This window comes from Cherax quadricarinatus, chromosome 43 (genome assembly GCF_038502225.1).
Source record: "Cherax quadricarinatus isolate ZL_2023a chromosome 43, ASM3850222v1, whole genome shotgun sequence".
In the NCBI taxonomy this organism is placed as follows: Eukaryota; Metazoa; Arthropoda; class Malacostraca; order Decapoda; family Parastacidae; genus Cherax; species Cherax quadricarinatus.
The window spans coordinates 15,890,314-15,904,490 of NC_091334.1; the positions used below are offsets into that span (position 1 = coordinate 15,890,314).

General features: G+C 39.4%; 1 protein-coding gene across 2 annotated transcripts in view; it reads left to right on the forward strand.

Annotated features, from left to right (window-relative positions):
* LOC128694289 (threonine-rich protein-like) overlaps window positions 1-14,177 on the forward strand; it is a 65,394-nt gene that overhangs the window by 14,716 nt on the left and 36,501 nt on the right. For both annotated transcript variants that reach the window (XM_070093611.1, XM_070093610.1), the window contains one exon: window positions 6,959-7,201. In XM_070093611.1, coding sequence (XP_069949712.1) covers window positions 6,959-7,201 — 243 coding nt within the window. The remainder of the gene's footprint in view (window positions 1-6,958; window positions 7,202-14,177) is intronic.

Here is a 14,177-nt window from a genome sequence, read left to right on the forward strand (position 1 = left end):
AACAAGTCAGCTGTCTCCCACCGAGGCAGGGTGACCCAAAAAAGAAAAAATCCCCAAAAAGAAAATACCTTCATCATCATTCAACACTTATGCCACACTCACACATTATCACTGTTTTTGCAGAGGTGCTCAGAATACAACAGTTTAGAAGCATATACGTATAAAGATACACAACATATCACTCCAAACTGCCAATATCCCAAACCCCTCCTTTAAAGTGCAGGCATTGTACTTCCCATTTCCAGGACTCAAGTCCGACTATATGAAAATAACTGGTTTCCCTGAATCCCTTCACTAAATATTACCCTGCTCACACTCCAACAGATCGTCAGATCCCAAGTACCATTCGTCTCCATTCACTCCTATCTAACATGGTCATGCACGCTTGCTGGAAGTCCAAGCCCCTCGCCCACAAAACCTCCTTTACCCCCTCTCTCTCCAACCCTTTCGAGGACGACCCCTACCCCGCCTTCCTTCTCCTATAGATTTATGTGCTTTCCATGCCATTCTACTTTGATCCATTCTCTCTAAATGACCAAACCACCTCAACAACCCCTCTTCTGCCCTCTGACTAATGCTTTTATTAACTCCACACCTTTTCCTAATTTCCACACTCCGAATTTTCTGCATAATATTTACACCACACATTGCCCTTAGACAGGACATCTCCACTGCCTCCAACCGTCTCCTCTCTGCTGCATTTACCACCCAAGCTTCACATCCATATAAGAGTGTTGGTACTACTATACTTTCATACATTCCCTTCTTTGCCTCCATAGATAATGTTTTTTGACTCCACATATACCTCAACGCACCACTCACCTTTTTTCCCTCATCAATTCTATGATTAACCTCATCCTTCATAAATCCATCCGCCGACACGTCAACTCCCAAGTATCTGAAAACATTCACTTCTTCCATACTCCTCCTCCCCAATTTGGTATCCAATTTTTCTTTATCTAAATCATTTGATACCCTCATCACCTTACTCTTTTCTTGTAGATATAAGGCATAATATGCACGACTGGCAAATAATACGCTGTTTCACTTGTTCAGGAATCAGATGTGACGACTGCATCGTTGTGTAATACCTGTTGGTTCTTGATCCGCTCTGAGACAGACCAGCAGACAGACAGGAAGATAGACACAGTGACAGACAGGAAGATACACAGTGACAGACAGGAAGATACAGACAGTCAGTGACAGGCAGGAAGATACAGTCAGTGACAGGCAGGAAGATACAGACAGTCAGTGGCAGGCAGGAAGATACAGACAGTCAGTGGCAGGCAGGAAGATACAGGCACACAGTGACAGGCAGGAAGATACAGGCATACAGTGACAGGCAAGAAGATACAGGCACACAGTGACAGGCAGGAAGATACAGGCACAGTGACAGACAGATACAGATAGACATACAGACATGTTTGTGTGTAACTGAAAACAAGTAAAGCCAAGGCAGTGAGCAATCATCAAATGTCACTCCACTGCTGTACAGTCAGCAGTGGAGTGACACTCGTCTTACTCCCATGTATCTAAAACATTGCTGGGACCTATAAATATTATGTATATATTTCTAGACAATAGTATGTGACTAAGGTAGGTGAAAATGTTCTGTCACTGTATTTGTGATGATTTGAGTATACTATTTCAGTACCTAATATTAGTGTCAGAACAAAGATTGGCCACGAAATCACAAGACCTACTACAAATTGTAATTATCAGAAGATAAAAATTATATACACTGTAAATTAAAAAAAAAATGAGAAAAAAGGTATATTGGAAACACTTCTGCAAGTGGCAGTGCTTCATGTTGCTGTCAGGTGAGTGACAAGCACTGATTTTGCAGCCTTATATCTCAGTAAGTACTCTTAATTTTTTTTTTTTTTTTTTTTTTAAATGGAACACTGGGCGAGAGAACATACATCTTTGTTTGGACAGTTAATGGGTTAAAATGGTTTACTTACACTTATGTAATCTGAGTGAATCTCTGTAGAAAGACAAATGCTTAGCCAAAGTTAACCAATCATTATTGTGCTATGCCTTGGAAGTGTAATTTTCTATTCAAGATATAGCATTTTAAAGAATTCACTTGTTTTCCTCATCAAAGAAAGGGATGCCAAAACTTCAAATCACTAGAAATTTTTTTTAGTATAAGCAAGCTAAAAAATTCCATGAACTACAGGTTAATCATTGTATCTCATTTTAGTGTTTCATGTAAATGCTTATCGGCTTCAGGAAGTTTACTTTTTTTTGCTATATTAACCCTTTCAGGGTTTCCGCCATACTAGTATGGCTTACGGGCCAGGGTCCTTGACGTACTAGTACTCATAAATTCTAGCGCCTTCAAATCTAGTGAGAGAAAGCTGGTAGGCCTACATATGAAAGAATGGGTCTATGTGGTCAGCGTGCGCAGCATAAAAAAAAATCCTGCAGTACACAGTGCATAATGAGAAAAAAAAAAACTTTGACTGTGTTTTTTGGATTAAAACAGCGACTTTGCACTGTATTTTCGTATGGTATTTATTGTTGTATTCTAGTTTTCCTGGTCTCATTTGATAGAATGGAAGACATATTACAGAAATTGAGCTGATTTTGACTGGTTTTACAATGAAAAGTACCTTGAAATTGAACTCAAAGCAGCAGAAATGTTCGATTTTTACCAAAGTTCAAAAGTAAACAAATCATGCTAAGCATCCAATACACGTTAACTGGTGAGTCTAATATTCTTTTACAAGTGTGCCGATATTATTTATACCATTTCTACACTAATGCAGTAGTCTGTATGACAGCAAATCTTCTATTTTTTGTGAGAATGAAAATTCAAAATGGAAAGCAAAAGAATGTAAGAGGGGCATGGGGATGACTAATGAACAGAGGAAATGTTATTTTAGTGCCAGTAATGTCTTTCTTGTTTATTCTGGACCCTATTTGGAAATTGGCATCTTTTGATATTTGTGTGAAATTAGCAAAATTGATAAATTCTGACCACTGTATTGGATAGTTGAAATCAGTAAATGGGTGGTTTCTTGTACTCATTCGATAGAAAAAAATGGAGTTCTAGCAAAATAGGTATGATTTTTGTCGACTAGTACACTGGAATTGGCTGAAAGTAGGGCTCAGAGTGGGCAAAATCGCCGATGCGTAATCATCATCGAGACCGCTAACTTCGCGAGAGCATAATTCCGTAAGTTTTCCATCAGATTTCATACTTTTAGTGTTATTATGATTGGGAAAAGATTCTCTTATCTTTTCATAAGAAAAAAATAATTTTTTTTTTTTTTTGAAATTTGGGGGACCCTGAGAACAAGTCTCCAAGAGGGCCTGTGGACCTTGAAAGGGTTAGAGTAATTATATTTTGGTGTCAGTGTAATCAAGACTTTGAGATTGCAGTTCATTGTTTAATTACCACTCAAGAGTAAAGCAGTAAATGTTTAAGAAGCATATATCAGTTATGGAATGTGATAAAACCCTACTGATGTCAGTTCCTAAGTGGGCATGTTGGATCGCATGTCCATCACAAGTCGTCTGCTCGGGCATCTTCTGCAGGAACTTGTGTAGTTGCCTCTTGAAGAATTAATGCCTTGTTCTGAAAATATTTTGTATTTGCTAAAATGCATCAGCTGATTGAAACTTGATATACATGGAGCTCTTGGAAAAAATCACAAATGCTTCATAAACATGGAAATGCAAAAAATTACTGTTTAATACACAGCTAACACTACCTCCTATAGTACTGTAGTTTGTAGTTGAACTCTGATGGATAAATATTGCATAATGAGATAAGAGTTGTAAAAGCTGTGAAGTACTGTCCTGTGAAGTCCTGAAGTCCTATATTTGCACGAGTCTCTTGCATTGCAACACAGTATATAAAACAGGGCACTGTTGCTTACTCAAGGTTGTGGGACTGAAAATTGGCACACAAATTAAATAGGGGATCATTCAATTTCTCTCAAGGTTGTTACTAACCAATTGTGGTAAGATTAGTAGAGCATGGGGTCTGGAGAGACTAGTATGGACCTGTGTATAGTTTAAGATGGCTTGACTTGTTCATTAGGGCTGTGCTGTGACATACCTTGCATGGCTTCTGCATATTAAAAGATGTGCCTTAATAAGGTTTTAGGGGCCATTTTTCATCAGTCTGGCCAATGGTGGAGGAAGGTTTTTAAAACTATTATTAAATACTGTATATAAATAATGCCTTTGGCCTTTACACTTGGGGTATATAAATTATTTTATTAATTACTTTATTAATTCAGCAGTTTTGTCATTTATGTGAACATTATCTGTGTATCTTTTACACACAAAAAATGAAATCTCTTGCAAAACCCACTTATTTATTATACACTATAAGCTATAAATTATCACCCAACCCCACCAAGCAGCTCAAGTAAATATTGAACTTGGTTTTTAGTTACACATTCACTTTGTGCCACTAAGCAAGGAATACATTGATTTGGTAATCTTGCAGATTTATTTCATAATTTTCTGTGCGACTAGTTAATGGCCCAAGTCCAACCAAAACTTCTTCATAAGTTTCACTCTCCTATGCTAGGGTTATTTGTGTACTGTTCCAGTCACTGTATTGTGCTTTTTTATTCTTTAACCTAACCTAGTCTGCTATAGGGTCAAACTTAGCCATCAAAATTCTAAATGCCCATACCCAAGTTAGACACATCTCCCTGACAATTATCCGAGTTCTCTATACCTATCCATACCCTTTATGGGTAGGGATAACTGAAGGACTCTTTGATCCAAAGAAATACAGTACCTTCCCTTTCCTTGGAGTGAATCTGATTCTCATTATCTGGTGCTGTATAACCCTCATGGCTTTAGAATGCAATTGTAATTACAGTGGAACCTCAAAAATCGAACTGCTCCCAACACGACCAATTATGTAAGTGTATTTTTGTAAGTGCTTTTATAAGTGTATTTTTGAGGGTCTGAAATGGACTAATCTAATTTACATTATTCCTGATTGGAATAAATTCATTCGGTAAAGGCACTCGAACAGCCTTCTGGACCGAAGAAAGTTCGATATTTGAGGTTCCACTGTATATATTAATGTATAAATTAGGCCAAACTTGGAGGCGCAGTTGTAATGTGGTGAGCACACTTCAAAAAAAGTGGACAACACTGGTCTACAAATAAATGCTTTGGAAACAAAGCATTTGTCATAAAAGTGCATGAAAGATGAAATTTTGTTACTAGTATTGTACCTGCATCAGAGATAACAAGAGGCCACATTTGTAAATTAAGGAAGGAATGGAGCTGAAGGTATGCTAGACAAATTATCTTTGCAAAGAAGAGCAGTAGACCAGCAGTGAATTAAGAGATAGTGAAAAGTGCCACAACCATTGGTAATGTAAAAAACAAATTATATAATGAATAAATTAAGACTGTACATACTCCATGAGGCTAGCTTTGCTTCTGTAGCTACAAATAAGTAATTCCATCTTGATCAATACTTTCACTGCATTTGATGACACTACAATCAAAGTTGTTAGGGATTTACCTTCATCTCTGCAATGGAGAAATCTGAATTTTTTTAACATCTGTCCGGTCTGCCTCTCAATAAAATAATTGAACATTTTTATTAAATTTCTCATGTATAGTGAAATAAAATTTACCTGCAAATTTTGGCTTTCATTTTGGCCATATGCCTTTCTGTAATTGATAGTCATATCTGCATATCTGGTTTATCCAGTTTCCGTGGTGATCTGATTGTTTATTTGTGCAGTACTGTTAGATTGTTCAGTGTATGGTATTGTTGGATTGTTCATTTGTACAGTACTGGAGAAAATTTGCTTACCAGTATTGCTTCTTGTATCCCAAATCCCACAGTATCTAACAGTTGTTTCTGCTGTGGAAGGTAACTGCAGATAATTTGAGGTGATTCTGGTGTCCATTTCATTCTCGACTACTTTCTGGTGTGATTTAGGGGTTGCAATTATTAATTGGAACATATTAGAAACTGTCTTCCTGCTACTATCAAGATAAAGGACACTTCTGTGTGATTGTCGTTTACAGTATGATTTACCTCCCGTATCCCCAGTGGTGTGTGACCTCCACATTGTTAGTGCTTCCCCCCTAAATATAATAATAATGAAATCACTCTTAATAAACTACTGGGTTATTTAACCTCAAGGTTAATAATAGTTTTCTTCCTCAACAGTACTTTTTATGTTGATATTGATTAATAAATTATTTAACACCATAACTCTGACATTCCTTCTGTTTCAAAGTCAGCAGTAAATTTTGCTGTTGGGCATCTTCTGTATAAGAAGAAACTACAGAACAGGTGAGGATTGAACCCATGGCAAGCGAGTGTTACAACTCCAGGCCAATGTGTAAGCCACTCAACCAGCTGGCCCGGTGGTTTACACACTGGCCTGAAGTTTTAGCACTTGCTCGCTGTGGGTTCCATCTCTGCCCGTTCAGTGGTTTGTTTGCAATTGTGTTAATATTTCGTGAATCTTGTACCAGAAGGCTTGCAGAAAGTGATTAAATTAAGGTTCACTACCTTTGTAACATTGATTCAATTGCTTCATTTTTGCGCCGGTTGTCTTAGAACCTTCATTGTAAACCTCTACAGGTTTAAAGGTAATTTTAGAGATGTTTGATTTGGTTTGTTCCACACTGTCACTTGTGACTGGTTTCAGTGTGAAGGAAAGGTATCATTCACAGGTGATAGCACAAGAGCCAACACCTGTGGATACCCTGTATTTTTAAACTAACTGGAACTCTGTAATGGCTTCCGTTGTGAACTTTCCAACTGTTGTATAATCTAAACTTTACACTGTACTATTATTTACTGCAACACCCACACCTTTAATTGCTTAGTTCTTTTAAAGTTTGTTTATGAAAAGTACAGTTTTGTACCAAATGTAGATGCAAATGTAGAAGAGTGTGTGTGTGCACTTGTATTGTGCATTAAGTAATATAAATTTTTTGTCGTTAGGTAACAGTACGACTACGACAACAGAAGCTCCCACAACACCAACTACAGAAGCTCCCACAACACCAACTACAGAAGTTCCCACAACAACTACAGAAGTTCCCACAACAACTACAGAAGCTCCCACAACACCTGCACCCACAGAGGCTCCCACAACCCCTGCACCAACAGAAGCTCCCACAACACCTGCACCAACAGAAGCTCCCACAACACCTGCACCAACAGAAGTTCCTACTACAACTACAGGTAAAATTTAGTGCAACAAAATTCTTGGTTCTTTGAACAAGGTGGATGTGTGCCAGTGATTATTTGTACATGACAGGATGATAGAATAGGTTTTCAGATTGTAGAGCAAGGCAAGGCACCTGCTTATTTGCCATTTTAACCACTTAGTGTGTGTGCCATAGTACTGTGGGTTTCCGGTCTGTGCTGTGATGAGCTCAGCTCATTCAGATAAGCAGTGAGCTGCAAATTTAGGCCTAGATATGAGATAATGGGTGATTGTGGTAAATGTACACTATATAAAAAAAAAAAATCCTGTCCCACACAGTACATAATGAGGAAAAAAAACCGAGTGTTTTTAGTATAAAACAGCAAATCTGTGGTGTATTTTTGGTTGATTTTTATGGTTATATTCTTGGTTTCTTGGTATCATTTGATAGAATAGAAGATATATTACAGAAAGAGATGATTTTTGATTGGTTTCAGGATGGAAGTAGCTTGAAATTGAGCTCAAATTAGCGGAAATATTTGATTTTTTACCGATATTCCAGAGTAAACAAATCTCATAACTCGTTCAGTATGCATCCAGCTGGTCAGTCTGATGTGCGTTCACAAATGCGCTGACATTATTTATACAATTATTACACATCCCTGTATAACTAGTCATGTTAGAAAATGTCTTCCCCACCCTCCATATGTATACCTTACCTGGAGTATACATAGAGAGGGTTTTGGGGTCAGTGCCCCTGCATAAAACTACACATTTCATACATCTGCAACTTCTGCCACATTTCTGCCCCAGCCGCCCTAACATATCTTTTTTTTCTTTACCTTTATGCTCCACACATTTTTTTTTTCCTTCAACGAACTGGCTGTATTCCACCAAGGCAGAGTGACCTATAAAAGTAAAAACTAAAGTTTTTCTTTTTAAATTTGGTAATTTATACAGGAGAAGGGGACAAATTAAATACGTAATTCATTATTATTGTTATTGATAGAGTGAATGATAGTGGGAGAGGCACTGTCAAGAAATTTTGCTGAGAATAAAAAAGAAATTTTGGAGTGAGATAAACAAGTTAAGAAAGCCTAGGGAATGAATGGATTTGTCGGTTAAAAATAGAGTAGGGGAGTTAGTAAATGGGGAGTTGGAGGTATTGGGTAGATGGTGGAAATATTTTGAGGAACTTTTATATGTTAATGAAAAATGTGAGGCAGTAATTTCATGCACTGGCCAGGGAGGTATAACATCTTTTAGGAGTGGAAAAAGAGCAAGATGTGAGAGTGGGGGAGGTGCATGAGGCATTGTGTAGAATGAAAGGGGGTAAAGCAGCTGGAACTGACGGAATCACGATAGAAATGTTAAAAGCATGGGGGGATAGTGTTGGAGTGGTTGGTATATCCCTTTATATAAAGGGAAGGGGGACGAAAGAGATTGTAAAAAAATTATAGGGGAATAAGTTTACTGGGTATACCAGGTAAAGTGTATGGTAGGGTAATTATTAAAAGAATTAGAAGTAAGACAGAGAGTAGGATTGCAGATGAGCAAAGAGGCTTTAGAATGGGTAAGAGATGAGTAGATCAAGTGTTTTCATTGAAGCATTTATGTGAACAGTATTTAGATAAAGGTAGGGAAGTTTTCATTGCATCTATGGATTTAGGAAAGCCATATGATAGTGGATAGGGGAGCAATGTGGCAGATGTTGCAAGTATATGGAATAGGTAGTAAGTTACTAAATGCTGTAAAGAGTTTTTATGAGGATAGTGAGGCTCAGGTTAGGGTGTGTAGGAGAGAGGGAGAATACTTCCCGGTAAAAGTAGGTCTTAGACAGGAATGTGTAAAGTCACCATGGTTGTTTAACATATTTATAGATGTGGTTGTAAAAGAAGTAAATGCTAGGGTGTTGGGGAGAGGGGTGGGATTAAATTATGGGGAATCAAATAAAAAATTGGAGTTGACAGTTACTTTTTGCTGATGATACTGTGCTTTTGGGGGATTCTAAAGAAAAGTTGCAAAGGTTAGTGGACAAGTTTGGGAGGGTGTGTAAAGGTAAAAGTTGAAAGTGAACATAGATAAGAGTAGGATAATGAGGGTATCAAATGATTTAGATAGAGAAAAATTGGATATCACGTTGGAGGGAGGGAGTATGGAAGAAGTAAATGTTTTCAGATATTTGGGAGTTGACTTGTCAATGGATGGGTTTATGAAGGATGAGGTTAACCATAGAATTGATGAAGGAAAAAAGGCGAGTGGTGCGTTGAGGTATCTGTGAAGACAAAGAATGTTATCCATGGAGGCGAAGAAGGGAATGTATGGAAGTATAGTGATACTAAGACTTGTATGGGTGTGAAGCATGGATTGTGAATGCTGTAGTGAGGAGGCAGTGGAGATGTCATGTCTAAGGGCAGTGTGTGGTGTAAATATTATTCAGAGAATTCGGAGTGTGGAAGTTAGGTGGTGTGGTGTTACTAAAAGTATTAGTCAGAGGGTTGAAGAAGAGCTGTTGAGATAGTTTGGTCATTTAGAGAAAATGGAACAAAGTAGAATGACTTGGAGAGTGCATATATCTGTAGGGGAAGGAAGGCAGGGTAGAGGTAGTCCCCAAAAAGCTTGGAGGGTGGGGGGGTAAAGGTTTTGTGGGCAAGGGGCTTGGACTTCCAGGAAGCGTTCATGAACATGTTAGATAGGAGTGAATGGAGACAAATGGTTTTTGGAACCTTATGAGCTGTTGGAGTGTAAGCAGGGTAATATTTTGTGAAGGGATTCAGGGAAACCAGTTAGCCAGACTTGAGTCTCAGAAATGGGAAGTACAATGCCTACACTTTAAAGGAGGGGTTTGGGATATTGGCAGTTTAGAGGGGCGTCTAAGCTGTCGTATCTTAGCGCCTCTGCAATGACAGTAATTATGTATGTGTGGGTAGTGTTACTGAATTTCTATGTATATGCTTGTGTAGTATATCATAAGTTGTATCATTCATATTACAATGGACCCTCAGTTAACAGTATTAATCCGTTCTAGAGAGCTTGTCCTTAACCAATTTTATCATTATCTGAATTAATTTTTCCCATAAGAAATAATGGAAATCTAATTAATCTGTTCCAGACATCCAAAAGTATTAAAAAATTTTTTTTTTTACATGAAATATACTTTTCCCTACACAGAAAACAATGAGACATGCAGAATAAATACATAAATACTAAAATGACACGTACCTTTATTGAAGAGTATTGATGAGTGATGAGACACTGGTTTTCTTGAACACTCTGGGATTTTCAGAGTGGGTAGGGGATGTGTAGATCAAGTGTTTACATTGAAGCATATATGTGAACAGTATTTAGATAAAGGTAGGGAAGTTTTTATTGCATTTATGGATTTAGAAAAGGCATATGATAGTGGATAGAGGAGCAATGTGGCAGATGTTGCAAGTATATGGAATAGGTGGTAAGTTATTAAATGCTGTAAAGAGTTTTTATGAGGATAGTGAGGCTCAGGTTAGGGTGTGTAGAAGAGAGGGAGACTACTTCCCGGTAAAAGTAGGTCTTAGACAGGGATGTGTAATGTCACCATGGTTGTTTAATGTATTTATAGATGGGGTTGTAAAGGAAGTAAATGCTAGGGTGTTTGGGAGAGGGGTGGGATTAAATTTTGGGGAATCAAATTCAAAATGGGAATTGACAGTTACTTTTTGCTGATGATACTGTGCTTATGGGAGATTCTAAAGAAAAATTGCAAAGGTTAGTGGATGAGTTTGGGAATGTGTGTAAAGGTAGAAAGTTGAAAGTGAACATAGAAAAGAGTAAGGTGATGAGGGTATCAAATGATTTAGATAAAGAAAAATTGGATATCAAATTGGGGAGGAGTAGTATGGAAGAAGTGAATGTTTTCAGATACTTGGGAGTTGACGTGTCTGCGGATGGATTTATGAAGGATGAGTAGAATGACATGGAAAGCATATAAATCTATAGGGGAAGGAAGGAGGGGTAGGGGTCGTCCTCGAAAGGGTTGGAGAGAGGGGGGTAAAGGAGGTTTTGTGGGCAAGGGGCTTGGACTTCCAGCAAGCGTGCGTGAGTGTGTTAGATAGGAGTGAATGGAGACGAAAGGTACTTGGGACCTGACGATCTGTTGGAGTGTGAGCAGGGTAATATTTAGTGAAGGGATTCAGGGAAACCGGTTATTTTCATATAGTCGGACTTGAGTCCTGGAAATGGGAAGTACAATGCCTGCACTTTAAAGGAGGGGTTTGGGATATTGGCAGTTTGGAGGGATATGTTGTGTATCTTTATATGTGTATGCTTCTAAACTATTGTATTCTGAGCACCTCTGCAAAAACAGTGATAATGTGTGAGTGTGGTGAAAGTGTTGAATGATGATGAAAGTATTTTCTTTTTGGGGACTTTTTCTTTTTTGGGTCACCCTGCCTCGGTGGGAGATGGCCGACTTGTTGAGAAAAAAAAAAAAACACGTATAAAGGCTTCACTTTGCAATCCCCACTAGCATTACAACAAAACATGAGTTAACCTGTTTTTCATAGGCTTGTGTCCTGGGAGTGCCTTTTCCTCCTGAGTAATGTAGGTCCTGTTTGGCACTTTCTTCCAGAACAGGCCTGTTTCGTCACAATTGAACACTTGTTGGGGTTGGAATTTTTCAGCTTCGCCATGCCTTATCACACTGTGTATGCCACTGATTCTTAAATCTCTCGTAGCAACCTTTGCTGGCCTTAAATTCACCAGTTCCAGGCATTTTTTCCTGTTCACCTGGGTGTTAGTCGACTATTGTGGGTCGCATCCTGAAGAACAAAATTAAGGACCCCAATGGAAATAAGTTAGTCCTCGATGACGCACTGACTTTCTTGGGTTATCCTGGGTGGCTAACCCTCTGGGGTTAATTGTTTCTCGGATAATTGTTTCTCGTTAAGGCACGCCAACAGTCTCTCCACATCAAGTAGTATTTGCGATCTCTGTTTTGTAAGCATATTTGCACCATTTTGCAACAACAGCTTCCTTGATTACCTTTTCCTTGGCCAAGATAGTAGCGATGATTGAATGTGGTTTGTTATATAACCTGGCAAACTCGAAGACACACTCCACTTTCGTATTTTGCAATGATCTCTTCAATTCAATAATGTTTCTTACCCTCTTTACCACAGGGCTGGCACTAGAAGCTTTCTTTGGGCCCATGGTGGCTTATTTAGCAGTTACAAGCACTAAAAACAATGGAATAAAAGTATCGCATGTACTCGTGGGATCGTCCGCACTGGCTTTGTAAACAATGGCACACTGGCCACACTGGAGTGGCTGGGCGGCTCAAGCCACGCAGACACGTCCTGGACGAATGTTCTCAACTGAGTTTATCATTAGCCGAGCCAATATTTTGATGCAAAAACATATCGGTGTCTGATTTTATCGCTATCCGATGGCATCGTTAACTGAGGGTCCACTGTATATACATAGGCTCCCTACCCAGTTAGGTTCAGTGGCTAACTGTGACGTCACGCAGTGAAGCATATGAGCGGTTGGCCTCTGGCCTCCTTCTCAGATCCAGTATAGGCGTAGGCGAGACAGGTAGGCTGGGCTGTATTCCCCTCAAGACTGGCATTACAGTGGTCCTTCAATAATCGTCCGGCCTGAAAGTCGTCCATTTCGGAAATAATCCTGTTTTTTCGTCAAAATATTGGCTCGCAAATGGTCCAGTAACTCGCTAATAGTCCTTCGTCCCGGATGCGTACTCACGCTCTGAGCCGCCTCGAGCCGCCTGGGCCTTTCCTTCCCAGCCAATGTGCCATTGTTTACCAGTGAGCAACGGTCCCCTCACATGCTCCAGCGAAATATTTCATAATATTCCATTTATTTTAGTGCTTGCAAGTTATTTAAGTGCTAAATAAGCTACCATGGCTCCAAAGAAAGCTCCCAGTGCCAAGCCTTTGGTAAAGAAAGTGAGAAATACGATTGAATTTAAGAAAAACATCATTGAACAATATGATAGTGGCGTATGTGTGGGCGAACTGGCCAGGATGTGTAACAAATCCCGTACAACCATATCTTCCATCATAGCCAAGAAAAAGGAAACCAAGGATGCTGTTGTTGCAAAGGGGGTAAATATGCTGACAAAAATGAGATCACCAGTACTCGAAGATGTTGAGAAGCTATTATTGGTGTGGATAATGAGAAACAATTAGCAGGAGATAGTTTTATGACGTTGCTTATTTGTGAAAAGGCTAGGCAGTTGCATGACGATTCGGTAAAGAAATTGCCTGCAACTAGTGATGATGTGAGTGAATTTAAGGCCAGCAAAGGCTGGTTTGAGAGATTTAACCCTTTCAGGGTCCGTCCCGTAGATCTACGGCTTTACGTTGAGTGTCCAAACCGTAGATCTACGCCAAAATTCTAGTGCCGTCAAATTTAGCGCGAAAGCGCTCATAGGCCTACATATGAGAGAACGGGTCTGCGCGGTGGGTGTGCACCATAAACAAAAAATCTAGGCGCCTGCATAGCATTGTGGGAACGCCGGCTCAGTCACCCTTGTTCACCATGCCTCGTCGCAAGTCAGCTCTCACTCCCCGGAAAATTGGGACTCTCCTCTTCCTATCTGATAGTTCTGACACTGATGGAAGTGGAAATGAAGTCAAAATCTATGGCTTTGATCAGTTAGTGACCGAAAAGAATGACCAGGATATCGATAATAGTGCAGAAAACCCTGACGATCCTCAACCTTCTACCTCTGGTGTGGGCACTCGTGACTCACGGTCGGTTGTTCCTCAACGCAAGAGAAAACTAATATTTTCGCGTGGCCAGGCCTCTGACTTCAGTAATGATGATGATAGTGACGTGGATTGTGATTTTATTGCACTCGACGATCATTCGAGTAGTGATAGTGAGGAATCATATTCACCAGTGAAGCGTCGGTATGTTCGCCGCCGCATGCGCTCGGGTAGTGTACCCTATGCTGTGCCTAGGGGACGGAGTACATCCCGGAGTACATCCCGGAGTACATCCCGGAGTACA